The sequence below is a fragment of the Seriola dumerili genome, unplaced genomic scaffold (genome assembly GCF_002260705.1).
Source record: "Seriola dumerili isolate Sdu_G_001 unplaced genomic scaffold, Sdu_1.0 BDQW01000686.1, whole genome shotgun sequence".
NCBI classification, from domain to species: domain Eukaryota; kingdom Metazoa; phylum Chordata; class Actinopteri; order Carangiformes; family Carangidae; genus Seriola; species Seriola dumerili.
The window spans coordinates 626,017-641,859 of NW_019174941.1; the positions used below are offsets into that span (position 1 = coordinate 626,017).

General features: G+C 40.8%; 1 protein-coding gene across 2 annotated transcripts in view; it reads right to left on the reverse strand.

The window, feature by feature from the left end:
* npnt (nephronectin) overlaps positions 1 to 15,348 on the reverse strand; it is a 49,145-nt gene extending 33,797 nt beyond the window's left edge. Inside the window, exons 1-3 of one of the 2 annotated variants that reach the window (XM_022765467.1) lie at positions 15,009 to 15,348; positions 6,923 to 7,023; positions 296 to 346 (exon numbers count right to left, since the gene is read on the reverse strand). In XM_022765467.1, the coding sequence (XP_022621188.1) occupies positions 296 to 346; positions 6,923 to 7,023; positions 15,009 to 15,079 (223 nt within the window). In that variant the 5' untranslated portion in view covers positions 15,080 to 15,348. The remainder of the gene's footprint in view (positions 1 to 295; positions 347 to 6,922; positions 7,024 to 15,008) is intronic. The other variant, XM_022765468.1, reaches the window with a different exon arrangement.
* Positions 15,349 to 15,843: the final 495 nt, after the last annotated feature.

Here is a 15,843-nt window from a genome sequence, read left to right on the forward strand (position 1 = left end):
AGGGGTCGAGGGGGTAGATGAATCTTAATAAGCCACTAAAGAACTTCAGCATAATTCATGTTAGACATGTCTGCAGGTGAAATCAGGTCTGCAGAGCGTAAGCTGTTTGCATAGATCTGAGGCGGAGGGAAGGTGATGGTAGCTGCCAAGGGGTGTGAGCGAGGTGTAAGCGGTGTTGGGTGGGGGTTAGACTGGGCTTGGCTCTATAAATAAGTGAGTGAGCCCAGGATTCAGAGGATGTGCCCCCCAGCTATACATGTCTAGCAAGATTATTTCAAGAAAACGTGGAGCTAACCTTGGGGCTGGCACCTTATCCCGACTACTCTGTGAGTTAAGGCGAAGAGAGCTGCAAAACAAATAGCCAAACAAACAAAGGTTGCAGCCACTGTTTAGCCTTTGAGAGAAAATTAAAAAAAAAAAAAAAATTAAACATGATGTTAGAGGGCAGAGGCTGGTCACTTGGACAAGCAAACATTCCTGGAAAAGAAAGAAGAAAAAAAAAGAAAAAAAAAAACACCCACACACTCTCACAGTCTGGAGTTCTGGAGTCACACATATCACCAGTTGCCTCTGGGTAACAGCTCCATTTTGAATGCATTTACAATTGAGTTCTGATAATTAAAATGATGTCTGACTGAAGCCACTGTCTCCAGGGATGTTCTCTTATTTCTGAAAATGTTAACTTCATATTCCTTATCACTCACATCTAAATGGGAGCGAATAAAGCAGTCTCCCCTCATACACTGTGGAACAATAAAATTATAATTCTCTCTTTTAAATTACAACACTGCACTGTAAGATGAAAATACCACCATTATCATTCAATGAGATCATGGCCCCGGTTTCTTCGATATAAAAATAAAGGCTTCAGCTACCTGACTGTGAACAGATTGCCTTTTCACCAGGGGTTTGATTTTTAATATCAGCACAGTTTCAAAGTGCCTTTAAAGTGGGAAATGTGTCAAATAATTCTGAACATGTGCTTTTTATTTCTGCATATGTTCCCTCTCATTTTTTTTTTCAAGTAAACCTTCCCATTTTGTTTTCACCTTATTACCTCAAACAAATGAAAAGGCACACTTTCAGACTGGCCTTTACAGTCCAGTGATCATGAAAGAAAGTAGGGTAGACAAGGGAACCGCACAGACAATCAACATGAAGTGAATTACTTAAACTGAGGTATCACTTTTCTGCTTTCATCGCTCACTTGTTAGCTCACATTACCAATTCAAATGTCCTGCCTTAATCCTGTCCACTCCATTTGTAGAGACAAAGACTGCACTCAATCAAACTAAATCCTGATCTCAATGGAGCCCATCAGGACCTCTGAGGAAATTATAATGTGTGAACTATTTAATATGGAGGTGATATTCAACCCAGTTCCTTTACATTGCAGAGATAAATGCGTGTCTTTCTACCAGAGCTGTTTTTAAGACTTTTGGGAGAATTCAGGTTAATCAAAACTAGTTTTGGGTCCTTTGAGATGTGTCCAAGTCAGGTGACAGATTTTCGTAAGCACTTTGCAAGTCAACTGCAAGTCTCTCAGGTCTCTGAATGCTGGCGATTAAAACAGTACAGCATTTGAGCATGTGCTTTTCATGTGTGTTTCCATTTACTACAGTTATGCAAATATTAGATGAAACATAAGAGGGGGGTGCAACTTGATGATGCCATTAAAAGAGCACCAGTTAAACCTCAAGTGGTGAGGTTAGAAAAATGTCACAGTCTCCTTATCGCTCCACACAGACCTGAGGTTTTCGTCTGCTGCTATTTCTGTGGAGCGGAAACTTCAGTGGACATGTGAGTCATGTACTTGATGTACAATATGTTTTATTTGCTCAGTCTATTTCCATTGTTGGCACTTGTTGTCACACTTGGCACTTGATACACCAACTTTTCTTTTTTCACAAAATTTTTTTTTTGCGATATATTTTTTTTTTTAACTTTTTCACAGTTTTTTCATTTTTTGTGCAAATTGAAAATGCACATAAAAAAGGTGGATGGATGTCTTTATTATTATTATTATTATTATTATTATTATGTTTTTATTTTGTGGACTTGTGGGCATTTATCAGGTAGTAAATGTGTGTAGTGAAAGACATATCAGGTTGTTTATGGGAAGTGTAGGATTCTGGGTAACTAATGCTAAATGTCAGGATATCTCACTGCTGCTGGTTGGATTTTATTGAAAGGAAAAGATAAATCACTGGACTATTCTTGTAAAGATAGTCCTTTCCACAATATCTGTGAATGGCAACTATGATGCTCAAGAAAGGTGGTGGTTATAGAAAATAAAGTGTGGGTATGGTTAGGTAACTAAGTAACCTGGTTAAGGCTAGGTTAGATTATGGTTTACGTTACAGGCCTCTGACTATACCCGAATCCACCACCCCAACCTTCACACCCTTACTTTCCAACTTGCTACATATAGGGCACAGTACTGCCTGCACTGACACTGCATCTTGGCAGAATTACCCAATATGAAGTAAATTCAGAAGCATACTGGGCTGTATAATTTTGATTCTTCAGTCAGTTCCTAAAGTTGTTCTCTTATGAATTTTGAGGCCCAAACAATTTTGCTTTTCAAAACATCTAATAGGGATATAATTAACTTCAAATTAAAGTTGGTCTGTTTACAACCTCACAAACGTAATAAATAATGCTCCTCTTCCTGCTTCAACTGACTGAGGGGATCAATGGATAGTAAGACTAATTTTTTCGTCTTCATCAAAAGTGGAAGAAATAAAAATATTTTAGTTACTGTAAACTGTATCACACTGGAAATGCAAATGCTGAACAAATGTACAAATGCTCACAGTGGCAGTAAAATGATCATGATGGCAGCTGGTTAGAATAAGTAGCTTCAAGTGTGGCTCTGCCTGCCTGATGGCCTGTCAGAACATTATAAGTGGAGCTTCAGTCTACTATAAATCTAAAGCTCCTCTCTCTCTCTCTCCCTCCATCTGCCTGATTTTCTCACTTGTCTCCCTCTTCCCCACTCTGGCAGCAATCATCTCTAACTCCTTCTTACCTCTAAACCATTTGCTTTACACCTCAGGATTTCTACTTTCCCCAACTTTTAGTTCTTTCTTTCCTCTCCCCCTTGCGCTTTCGGTTCTGGGAGCTTATAAAAAAAAAAAAAAAAAAAAAAGCCAAGGTTGATCCATTTTTCATTCTTTGAGAGAAGTAGCACAAAACTATCGCTGAGCTCCATGGCTGAGAAGGCTACAATCCGATAGTGCCGATCTAATCTCCTCAATCGCTACAAAAACTTTCCAGGACCTGAAATCTGTGATGATTGCATCCTCTCACACAGACATGCACACAAAGGAGCACACAAACACACACAACTACACACACATACACATAGATGATTACACTCCCTTTCTTTCTTAAGCCGTCCACCTAAAGTTCAAATCAGCACCTTACTGACTTGATGGAATACTGATTGTAGTCTCAAGTGAATGGATTTGAGCAGCGCACACAGTCAGGGGCATTTAGAAGCATTAAGACAAGCACTCACTGCTCAAAGAACAGATATGGTTTTGTTGGACAAAAACAAAAACAAAAAAAAAAAGGGTAGCAACTTGATACTGTTAAACTCAAAATTAGCTGATGTTGGCTCATGGAACATGTGGGACTCCAGAACAACAAAGAAAACATGTTCACACACTGCTTTCTGGGTGGTCGAGTAATAAATAAATTCCGACTACGATGCGTATTCACTCTTGATTTCTAAAGCCAAAACAATGATTGTCATGTCTTGTGGAATTGTAAGTATAGGCTACAGCATGTGCTGTGGCACCGTTGGGGTTTGAAATGGGTGAAACATGAGTTTCTTCTCCCGTAATCTAAGCTTCTGTGATAATGAAGGCATCTTCATCTATTTTGTCCTTGTTCAAAACCAACAATCTATTCCACCTTGCATTTTGAACATGGGAATCTGTCAAGGCAGACAGCCCAGTACAGATGCACTGGGAGGAATTGGGCATTGAGACGGCAGACTCCTGCCAGGATTACTGCTGAGTCTGGCCCCATTTTCAAACAAACAGCATCAAGTGATACAATTGAACTGTCTGAGTAAAAAAGTGCTTTCGTCTGAATCATTCCAGCTCAGATTTTGTAGTTCAAGTGTCAAGGCCTTGTGAAAAGGTAGGAGTTTTTTTTTTTCAAGAAGGCCAACTATTGCAAAAAAGAAAAAAAAGAAAAAAAAAACTCTAATTTACAACCATGAAATCAACCCCCCTCAAGCTACGAGGCTAGGTCTGTCCCATAAACCATTAGCATAAGTTGTTTTTCTGACTCCAAGTGTTTATGTAAGAATAAAATTATCATATTTTGTTTTAGACATGAAGCGAGAGGTGGATAAAAAGCAGATTTGTCTTGCAAAGACCTTGGGTTAATGTGGCTGAGCTAAAAGAAATACAAAACACCGGGGCCATGAACTCAAGTAATACTGTTTGTATTCTCCAGAACAAACTAAGACATTGTGCAGAACACAGCATCAGGTAAAAAATATGGAAAATAGCTGCTATAAACCCAGCATATTCAGCTCATCTTTTTTAAATGCAGCCGCACAGACGTTTGGACCCAACAAGCAGTGTGTGACATATTCTTACACAAAAAAATGCATAAAATACAATGAGTTAAACACAAGGTCAGTTATAGCATGGCATGATGAGCTTCAACACATAAAAACACAAGTCAAAAAATGGTAATTTCAGCGATGAAAAACACAAAATGAGCGGATTAATGAACATTATTTGAACAATCTTTAATATGTGGCCGCAACCAACATGCAGAGTTAAGAAACTTTGAAGGCCTTTTCCACAAAAGGAACTTAACAACCTGAACTTGAACTATTAAGAACTTCTAAGGTTTTGGTGCCAAGTTCTGCCTTTTGTTTCCACAGTTTTTTACAAAGCGGGATATTTTGGATACACATCACAGAGCAGGAGACACTGCTTTGAATTGATATATGCCTTTAAATGTGTGTAAGGGGGACAGATGGTGTCATTTGGGTGAGTGCAGCTGTATGACAGAAAACAATGTAGGAAGAGTTGCTAATCCTGGTGTTGATTTTCTTTCACTTCTATGACAACAAAGATGGAAAGACTTGCAAAGGGGAGCAGAAATACTGGAGAAAGCAGATAGCATGACTGATAGATCCAATTGTGGAAGCTACAGTTCTGAGGAAATGAAACAAGGATGTTCGACACCACTGAGAAAAGGTAAGAATGACAAACAGCACAAACTCCCCACCTGACACCAGACGTCAATGTAATGTCAGAAAGACGTTGGATTCTAATAAGTCTAACGGGGTAGATGTTAAATTTTGATTGGAAATGAAAATCGTGTTGACATCAAAACCCAACATTGGCTAACCGACTTTATGATGGGTAGCAGACAATGGGTTTTGCTCATGACCAGAATATTGGTATTATATATGTCAAGATGGAGTTGGCATAAGACATTTGGAAGACCCTAGATTGTGGTTACTGGACAACGCAAATTTAAACCAAGTAAATATCAACATCAGCTGTCATCAGTATTCTACCTCAAATTAACGTTGGCACTAGATGTTGGCCTAACATTGAATTTTGGTCACCCTACATCAGTTTCAAAAATCCTGCTTCCCCTGATTGATACAGATGGTTATCGCTTTATTCTTGAGTTTGTTGTGGTCGTCCTTTGCTGTGATGTGAGGATCAGCTTGACCAATCACGATCAACCATAGTTCCTGCACTCCTCATGCACTGAGAGCTGAGTACGTGGAACTTGGATGGGGCATTACCTCCTGATCAGTGGAAACAGGAGCAAAACCAGTGTTTTGACATTTTAGGATTTTTTTAGATTTAGACGAGAAGATCGATACTAGTCACATATCTGTACACAAAATATGAAGCTACCTCCAACAATCGATTAGCTTAGCTTAATATAAATATTGGAAACTGGGAAAAGCAGCTAATCTGGCTCTGTCCAAAGGTATCTGCTGGCGGTAGCTTCATATTTAACAAATAGTTGTGAAAGTGGTATTGATTTTCTCTTCTAACTCTTTGTAAGGTAACATATAATATCTCCCAAAACATCCAGCTATTGCTTCAAGTTGCAGGTTTGCTATGTCCCTGCAGTGGAAAAAGGCCTGGTTGTGCATTTACCCCCTTCTTGATTAAACCTCCATAGCAAAGCAGCAGCTATACCATCACAGGCACCAAGCCATGCAGGGGATGTGGCATTTGTGAGGCAACTGGCCAGATTTGAAACTCATGCTAGTATATTCACACCTTCCTGGGTAGCATTTCAGGAGAGCAGAGGATCTTTACACAATGTAAATATGTCGAAAATGTGACGTGTTAATATTTCATACAGTCCATCTGACACAGGCGTGTGGTGCTATAAGAGGCAACGACAGGGCACATCCTCTGAATCCTCTAAGTGCCGTTGCTGAATATACACACACGAGTCGATGTATGTACACCTGACAACGCCATAGATTGTGTGAACACCACTGTTCCTATTTGTATTGTTCTGGCAGCGTTAGCTAGCTTGTTTTTGCACAGTAGCAATCCATAATCAATCATATATCTACCCCTTGAATGTTTCCACCTGCAGCTATAGTCTCTCCCTCATTATGGCCACCCTCAGTGTGAATATAAATGTCAGCCGGTCCTCCATTCAACCAGCCATTAACATCAATCTTTCCTCAAAGATTGTCCCAGGAGCGATGCTCCATTAGCTGTATGTGTTTCTGTTGTTGACAACGTGCACGTATGTGTGTGAGTGCATGTATTTTCCCGAGCCTTTAGTGACTGCGCCAGCATCTCTTCTGTCTAATAGCATCTTTGACCCCAGCTAGAAACCTCGCAACCTTGTTAGCCCTGTTTTTGCCCCCAGCAGCAGCAGCAGGCATGGTGGCACTCACGCTGGCAGTGACCCCAGGAGCGGCGCGTCCATCCCCAGCAGCAGTCCACCCTGGCCCCGTATCGACACAGGCCATTGGATGAGGCCATCTGCCGCGGCCACCTGTGAGGAGATGGCATAATTAGTTCACGGCCAATTAAAATGTCTTTATGAAAAAGCAGGGGTCTTTTCAATGTTGTTTGGAGAGAAGCTTCAAAGTTTGCACATAATTCGTTTAATTTTTTCTGCTGTAGAGAGAAAAGACTCATTGTTTTTTCTATTCAATGTCTGAAAATAGTGAGAAATTCTCATTACACTTTCAGATATCCCAAGGCAACATCTTTCAGTCCTATGTTTTATCTGACTAACACTGCAAAATGGAAAGACTATCATATCCCATTTGAGAAGCTGGAATCAGGAAATGTTTGCCATTCATGCTTGAACATTTGAATGAAATGGTTTATTGATTTTCAAAATTGTTGCTGATCAATCTTCTGTCACTCAACCAATTGATAAATCAACTAATCGTTTCAGCTTCACATAAGAACAGAAGCAATTAATATATACGTGTATATATATATATATATATATATATATATATATATAGAGAGAGAGAGAGAGAGAGAGAGAGAGAGAGAGGGGGGGAGAGAGAGAGAGAGAGAGAGAGAGAGAGAGAGAGAGAGAGAGCGAGAGTGATAGAGAGAGAAACTTATGCTACATTTTCTCAGGGTGTTCAAGTCTGACTTCTACTACTTCACAGCTTCGCCACAGACGATCATCTTTGAATTACAGAAATAAAACTGATAGCACATCACATCGCGTTGGTTCGTATAATGTCAAAGTGGAGACCTGTGTTGAAAGCCTGCCAGACCCAATTTGAATTTAGACTTCAGTGTGCATCAGTGCAGAACTGACACTCAAATCTTAAAACGACATTACAGTTGTGTTCATTATAAGGTTTGTGAAGCAGAGTCGAAGCCATGCACTGCCTGGTGCCCTTGAAAATACAGTATGGTTTTTATCTCTATTTATTACATGAACACATGTCAGAGTACAGCGTTGCTGTATGTTTAAAGAACCTATCACACACTTTTATGATGGTGAAAGATAATCTTCTCCCTGCTACAGAGAGAGCAGCTAGTTATTAGTTTTTATACAGATATAGTTTTTTTTCCCGAAAACTGCAATTCCTCTAAGAGAAATTACAGCTGGATGTTTTTGTTACACCATGTTCTATTCTGCTCAGAGCAAGAAATAGCTTCTTGGCAGACTGTGCGTGTGGATTACCTTTTTATCTGTACCAAGGCTCACCACATATTTATGGAGAGAATAGGGTGAAGGAATGAGTCCATTTAAGGATACTGATGAAAATCCAAGCCGAATACTCTTGAGAGCCTGGCTCTGAGATGTTACCTAAAATCTAGCAAATAATAAATGAATCTGAAGACCAAGTGGGGTGAGTTTTTCCTACGGTACAATAAAAGAAACTATTTATCTCCTTAAGTGCTGAGACTACTCTTTCATTCTCATTGTAAGTCTTGAGCACATGAGACTTTTGCGGAGATTATTAAATAAATCCTGTTCATAAAAATGGACTGCTCTGAACTGACTATGCAGGTTCTAAGTTGCACAGAGGTGCTGTACACACTGTAATCCAGTTAGAAAACAAAGGAGAGGTTCTCTTGACATACTTCCTTTACACAAAAGATGCCTTCTTCTTTTGTGCCTCAATGAGAGAGTGAGGTTGTTGCTCAGTATTCAAGGCACATCCTATGCCGCTATCCCTGCCTAGTTAGTGTCTCTATGCCAAGATGAGGAAATGCTAATGCTTGCCCCCGCTGCCAATCACCTCACTGGAAAAAAACCAGATGGATGCTAAGTGAGAGTGGCAGATCCAGGGAAAATGTTTGTCTGCTGCCTGGCAAAGCAGGAAGGCAGTCAGGCAGTGAGAACCTCCAAGAAGCATGCAGTATAAGAGGAAAGGAAAGGAAAGGAAAAAAGGAAAAGGGAAAAGGTCAAATGGACAAACATGGTAACCTGCTGTCCGTCCATACTCTACACTTGTTAGCTACATAAAGCAAAACAAGAACCTCTCTGCATGTGGCAAAAGTAACTTCCTTTGGAGGATGGCGACAACTTCGAGAACATCTGAAAAACCTCCTCTGACATTTTAGTGACATTTAAATCTGTTGACGAGAAGCTGATTTCAACCTGATGTTCTCGCACTCTCTTGAATTTATTCATCAGTGTGCACAAGGTAATTATCATCTTAGAAGACGGAGGCATCATGTGGGAAGAGTTTATGCTGCTATGGTTGCACCTGCTCCTGCTCAGCCTAATGGTTTCACCTTGTTTTTTTTTTTTCAGATGACATTACAAAATTATCACCGTACTCCATGTGGAAAGCTTCCCATGCAACTGCAGATGACACCATCATCACATTTGTCAAAAGACTGTGAAGGTTAAACAGCTCCATCTAACTGTAAAAGAACGGTCAGAGATCTAAGTTTTGTCGTTTAATTTCCTTGAATAAAAGCTCTTTTCAAATGAAAGCCCAGTCATTAATACCAGAAACTCTGTCACAGATGTATGAACCCACCTCTGTAGGAATTTCTGAGACAGTGATTCAGTGGTGTTTAGCACGAATCTTGTTCCTCGATCTCTCCGTCAATAAATTGATTTTTTTTTCCTTTGTCCAACATTTTTTTTTTTTTTAAGAAGCAAATTGTGGGACTAGCACTCTTGTTGTTCTGTCATCTCTTTTTTTTTTTACAGCCTTGAAGTCTTTCAGATGCCACAAGTTGCTTTGAAAGTCACATCTAACAGTGATGATTGCCAGATGTTGCCAGAGAGACACGGTGTATGCAGCTAATTAGCTTCAACTTATATCACTTGCCAAAACTTGAAAGTTATGGAAATGTCCTCATTTTTAGTCTCATTCTTTTGCCCATAATTTTGTTGATTAATCAAAGTTAACCTGCAAGTGTTTTTATACAGTCGATTAATCGTTAAAAAATTTTTAAGCAAAACATTCAGTGGTTCCTATGGTTCAGACGTGATTATTTATTGTTTTTCAACTTGGGCTCAGGGATGTATCCCCATTTTCTAACAATGTGTAGACCAAAACGATTAATCAGTAGAATAAAAGGCACATTGAGCAAAAGTAAAAATAACTATTAGTTATACATTAGCCCTGTTCCTTTGTATATGGATAAACAAAAGACATGGAGGTCATTGAAATGTTAAATTATTATCAGAATGGAAACAAGACACAGATCAGGCAGCTTTATGATGGAACCAAGAAAAAGTCAATGGCCTATTTTGACAACTAAACCTGAGGTTTTGAGTTGTTTTTTTTCCAGCAGCAGGAAATAATAATGTGGTAAAGCTGGTATTTAGTTTGATTTGGTTTTTAACAAAAGTACACATACACTCTCAACATGCGAAGACCAAAAGGGCATAGCATTTCAATCTGAGCAAAGAAGGTTATGAAGACTAAGAGCAAAGTAGAGTTGAACTCCTATGGGCTCTGAGTGAACGGTGACAAATCTGCATCTGGGAGGTTTGTCTGGTGCAGTGGGTGCGAAAAAGGAAACAGGAACCTCATGAGATGCAACAGGTTCTGGATTATTGAATCAGATATTCTCCTCTAATGCTTTCACCTACACACTCATACATAAATACACACACACACACATACACACACACACACACACACACACACACACACACACACACGCGGTGCATGAATATGGAATCACGTTTCAGTGTCCTCAATGCTCCTCTCGGTCCTATTCATGCTGAATTTAGCCTGCGGCAGTTGTGCACCGCAGCATGCTCTGAACTTGAAACTGAGGGTATAATGCAATTCATCAGATCACCATTTCATCACATCATCACTGCAGCAATGTCAAATACATATTTTTCAATTCTTCGATCATTTAGGGCTTGAAAATTACGACAAGCAACAATGGAAGCTATGGTGACACTGCACAAAGGAGAAGGAGATTCTTTTCTTTCTTTTTTTTCTCCAGATGTACACCCAGTGATATTCTACTGAACGGAAAGCTGACATATCAAATGGACGTTGGTATAATACCTGTATTTATTACCCTGAGGCTCAGAATAATGATACTAAATTGCACTAAGCCTCGAAGGAACTCGAGCAGATAATTATCACCCTTCACGCGTGCTGTGTGACATCTCTTCTCAAGCACAGACAAGGTTCTTCCAGCAGAACCGGAGAGGATGATATCCACAGTGGGGACACCATCCTTCTTCCATTGTCTAACCGGGCATATAGAGCTGGCTCACCATCCCTGCCTAACAGTGAAGAGTAGTCAGTCCATTGCTCACAGGGGAGCAGTGTGGGATGTAGCATGATAATCAGAACCATGAAGGTGCAGTCCTAACTCAGAGCGATGATAATTCAATCTATCAATCTACCATCCATCCACGAACCCATACTGAAGCATGCAAAGCGTGACTGCCGAGTGGAGCTATCTCACCGACACCCATAGATTTTGGATTGCTGCATTTCCAGCGTCTCCGCTGAGAGACTTGCTCAGACCTGCAGAGCTCAGCTGAAGGCTCGAGCTTGTGGAGTCATCAGGTGTCTGCCGTCTTAATGAACCACCTCGGCTGCACGCACATTCAGATCCGCATGCAGGCCTCCGAGACTGCATACATAAACACGCAGCACCATGCGGGATATTGACAAATATCCTGGGTGAAGATTTAAGGCTAGGTTTCAGCTGGTCTGCTAAATCTACAGTTGGTCACATTAACGTTTCAAACTACACAGGCACAAGAGCTCGATGTCCCTTCCAAACAAACAGCTAAGAGCACGCTGAGTGCTACAAAACAAGAGCTTATACGATTATTTTTAAAAGGAATGAGACTTTTGTAAGTACTAGAATTAAAGCTGCAACCGGTTGATTAATCTAAATTGTAACAATTTTTAACACTTTAGTGACAAAAACATTAATTGGGAAAATAACTGTCAGATAATCAGTAATGAAAATAATTCTTAGTTGTAGCTCTAACTAGCATGTAGTGTCTGGGTGCAGTTTCTTGCAGTGAAGGATGCGCAGTGGCTCTGCTGTCCTGACTCCAGGCGTGGGGTTCATCCCAACACTGAGGGATTCAACACCACTGGCAACTACAGCCTTACAAATTACCACTGAATTAACTGTGACACGGTATTAACAGCAATTAATATCGGATTGTTAGGAAGTTTTACAGAACGGTTAAATTGCATTACAATATACAAGTGTCTGCTCACACACATTTTGCAGCAGTCTCGACAGCCAACAGGCAACAAAAGGACCAGACCTCGCTGCAATTTTTGTTATTCTCTCTCTTTCTTTGTACAAAGGATATTGCTTGTCATGTTGCCTGTGCACTTGAATTTCACATACAGTACATACTTCATTCAACATGACTCAAGGCTTTTCCTGGAAGTCAGTGGTTGTGGCCTGCATATGTTCGATGGTCCATGCAGCCCTAATTTCAATGCAGCATGGAGTTTCTGTTCAGATTTCCACCTGCGCTACTCCCTCAGTGTCCTGTGTGCTCAGTGGAAATGACAGCAAAATTACAGGAAGAGCAGGTAGCTTAGTTATGCTGCATTTTCCATTGGAACCTGGCAGTTTATTACAGTTGATGTGTCTTGTATCGTGAGGTGCGCTACTTGTGAATGCATGTTTCTCAATAGGCGAGACAACACTGAACCTGTCGGTCAGTGGAGTCTGACTCTACTCATTGTCCACTGGCAGAAAACATTTGTCAGGGTTACACTTTAAATCTTCTCTATGACTCGTAATAGAGACGCTGATACACTCTTCACTACAACACTGACACGCACTATGCCAGATACTGAACACTGAGTAAACTATAAATGTATTATCTTTTAATTCATACTGCCTGTTTTCCATTAAATGAGACTTTGACAGTGTTTTTGCACTTTTTCTCAAACCCTAAAAGCCCAAATGTGGGTCTGACATTACAATGCCAACATATCCTGGCAGCAGTCCACGATTTTGGATTATTACTGAGGAGGTCTGGTATGCGCTGCTTGGCTTAGCAATTTAGTGACATCACTAGGGAAGCATATCCTCTACTATAAGTTTTGCCAGAGTCTTCTGTGCTATATGACCAGAAACTGGCCGTCCTTGGGTCCTTGGTTGGAATAAAAAGTGGCAACAACAACAACAACAACAACACAACAGTGCAATGCACAGGTAAAGCATTTTATCTGAAGCTATGGGAGAACAAAATGATCTTGCCAATGATGCCCGTGAAGGACCCTTCAGGGCTCGATGGATAAGCCTGTTAGGAGCGCTCTCTAAAAGGCAATAAGTGAGGGAGACTAGGTAATAAATGACTTTTTTGCTTGTGCTTGGTCTCAGGGGATATTCTCTCAATGAATTAATATTCGAGCGGAGAGTCAGGCCCGGGCAAGTTTATACCCATAAAAATTCACAAATTATGGCCATGGTGACAAGCCACTCCATCAGCAGAGATGTTAATAATGTACAATATGCTGCTGCTACGTTAAAGAAAATGATCATTACACAAAGGCAATGTGTGAAATAAAAGTTAACGCCCTACACGGCCTGTCACACAAACATTAGCCGTGGTGATGAAGAAAAAAAAAGTGTCCTTAACAACAAAAACATGCACTGGCAAATGCTAAACTCCAATTTTCCGTATTATTCTTTGCCCTATCCATCATTCTCACTCTCACACAGACATGTTTACTCCTTACTGAAACCTTTGATATCCAAATCGCTTCTTTAAACAAAAAAAAAAAAAAAAAAAACTTTTCAAAAAAGCAGAAAACTGAAGTGAAAGAGCTGAGGAGGAGAACAGGCGATAGGCCTGTTCCTACAGATGTCAAAATCCATCAACAAGCAGGTGGAAATGCAGTCAGTCTGAGAGGGCTTTTTGAAATCCATGCACACCATTTCAATAACAATTACTTCCATAATCTTCAAAGTTTTTCATTCATTTGAAGAACGCCGAACATGAGAGAGGATTCGGCTGCTGAGGCTCAGCCTGTCTGACAGAGATACATGAGGAAAAAGAAAGCACAATACTTGGCTGCATTCTCTGTTGGAGATGTAGGGAATTTGGCAGCAGGACTCTGTTTGTGAAAGTCTCTCACTGTTTGGGTGGACTTCAGTCCAATTTTACTCTAAGCTCTAGAAATCCACCCCAATATGACACACAATAAGAGATGGAGCATAGTTTCGATTTCACTTTGTTACGTCTCGAAGTCCTCTTAACAAATAGTCCCAGACGAAAACAAACAAATGAGCATTCTGCCAATGTGTCAATGATCATGACTGCTTTATCCCAAACAGGTTGGAAAGATGTTTAGTAAAATACTTGTGTCAAAGCAATGGGCCAGGGGCGCACCTAAATTACAACTTGGTTTTATTATGCATGGTTGTAAAAAAAGAAGAAAAAAAAAGCCCCCATCATCCATCATGTTAGACTCAGATGCACCTATAGGCAGATGGGAATCTCGGACACATGCATTCTTTGGGGTCTGGCACGTCTCCACACCTCTGTCTTCACATACTTCATCGGATTCGTGTTTGAACATGAACCACCGGGCAACGTGCTGTCACATCACTTTATAATCACTCTGATATCTGCACCAGACTAGAACCGCTCGGTGTGATTTTTTGCACATGCAAAGTAAAACGCTGCCTCCAACGTGTGCGCTGAGGCGCAATGCTTTAGATGCACTTGGATTATTAGCCTACTGTTGTCATCGGAATAAAAGTTGGGATAATAGAGTGATGAAGATAAAATCAGAGCACAAATCACTCCTCATTTTAGCGCACATAATTCCACAGGGGCAACATGTTTTAAGTTGGATCTAAATTGAGCTGCACAGTTTAAAGATCTTAAAATAATCCTTTAGTTTACAACCACTCCTGCAAAACTGCTGCCTTTGAACATTAACCTTTAACATCCATCATAAATATCATAAAATCCATCGCTGGTTGAACTGTGATGATCAAATTGTAGCTGACTCTAAATCAAAATCAATGTTATTTTACGAAAGCAGCAGACAATGAACCATGTGCCATTACCTGCCGTCAAAGTCTGCACTTGCTCCAAAGCAGCAGCTGTACAGCAACATCAACTTTATCCATAATTCCATGGCTTCGAGAGTTACGAGACCACGCCGCTTGTTATTCTCCGTAATCCAAAAGCAGCTGGCAGAGAAGCGCGGATCAAACAAACAGACAAAGAAAGAGCGGAGTTCCTTTGACGCACGCTGAAGGTGCACAGGTAGGAGAAGGTCTGCTGACGTCCCTCAGACTGCTCATGTGCTGTGTTCAGGAGGTGCGGGAGACAAACCAGTCCGCTGCCTGGGAAGTAGAGTGACCCCGATGTGTGTGTATGTGTATGTGTGTGTGTGAGTGTGAGTGTGAGAAAGAGAAAGAGAAAGAGAGAGAGAGAGTAGGGGAGAGAGAGAGAGAGAGAGAGCGTGTGGAGCGGGACGCACTCTGCCGGGAAGAGAGCGCACAGCTCCCTCTCTCCTCTCCTCACAAGTTCAGTCAGCGGGCTCTCTCCAACCAACAGCACCCACTGCAGTCAGACCCTGCCACGCTTCTTTACAATAAGCAGTAGTTGACTTGTGGGACATTTTTTTTTGTATGTAACGTCACGGCCTGTTCAGCCCTGAGGAAGCGATGTAACTCTACGCCACATGCTTAGGAAATGCCTTAATTAATTGCACAGCCTGCTGAGGCACGCAGGTGCATCGCCCACCCAGGTAGATGCTGCTCCTTACGCAGTGAAAAACACTAAGGGCTGGATGTGGACAGGACCAAAACATAAGCATCAAAAATACAAAATTAGCGGTTTGACAATGTTTGAGGAGCATTTGAATAAAAAAGAAAGGCTTTGGAGCTGTGTAAT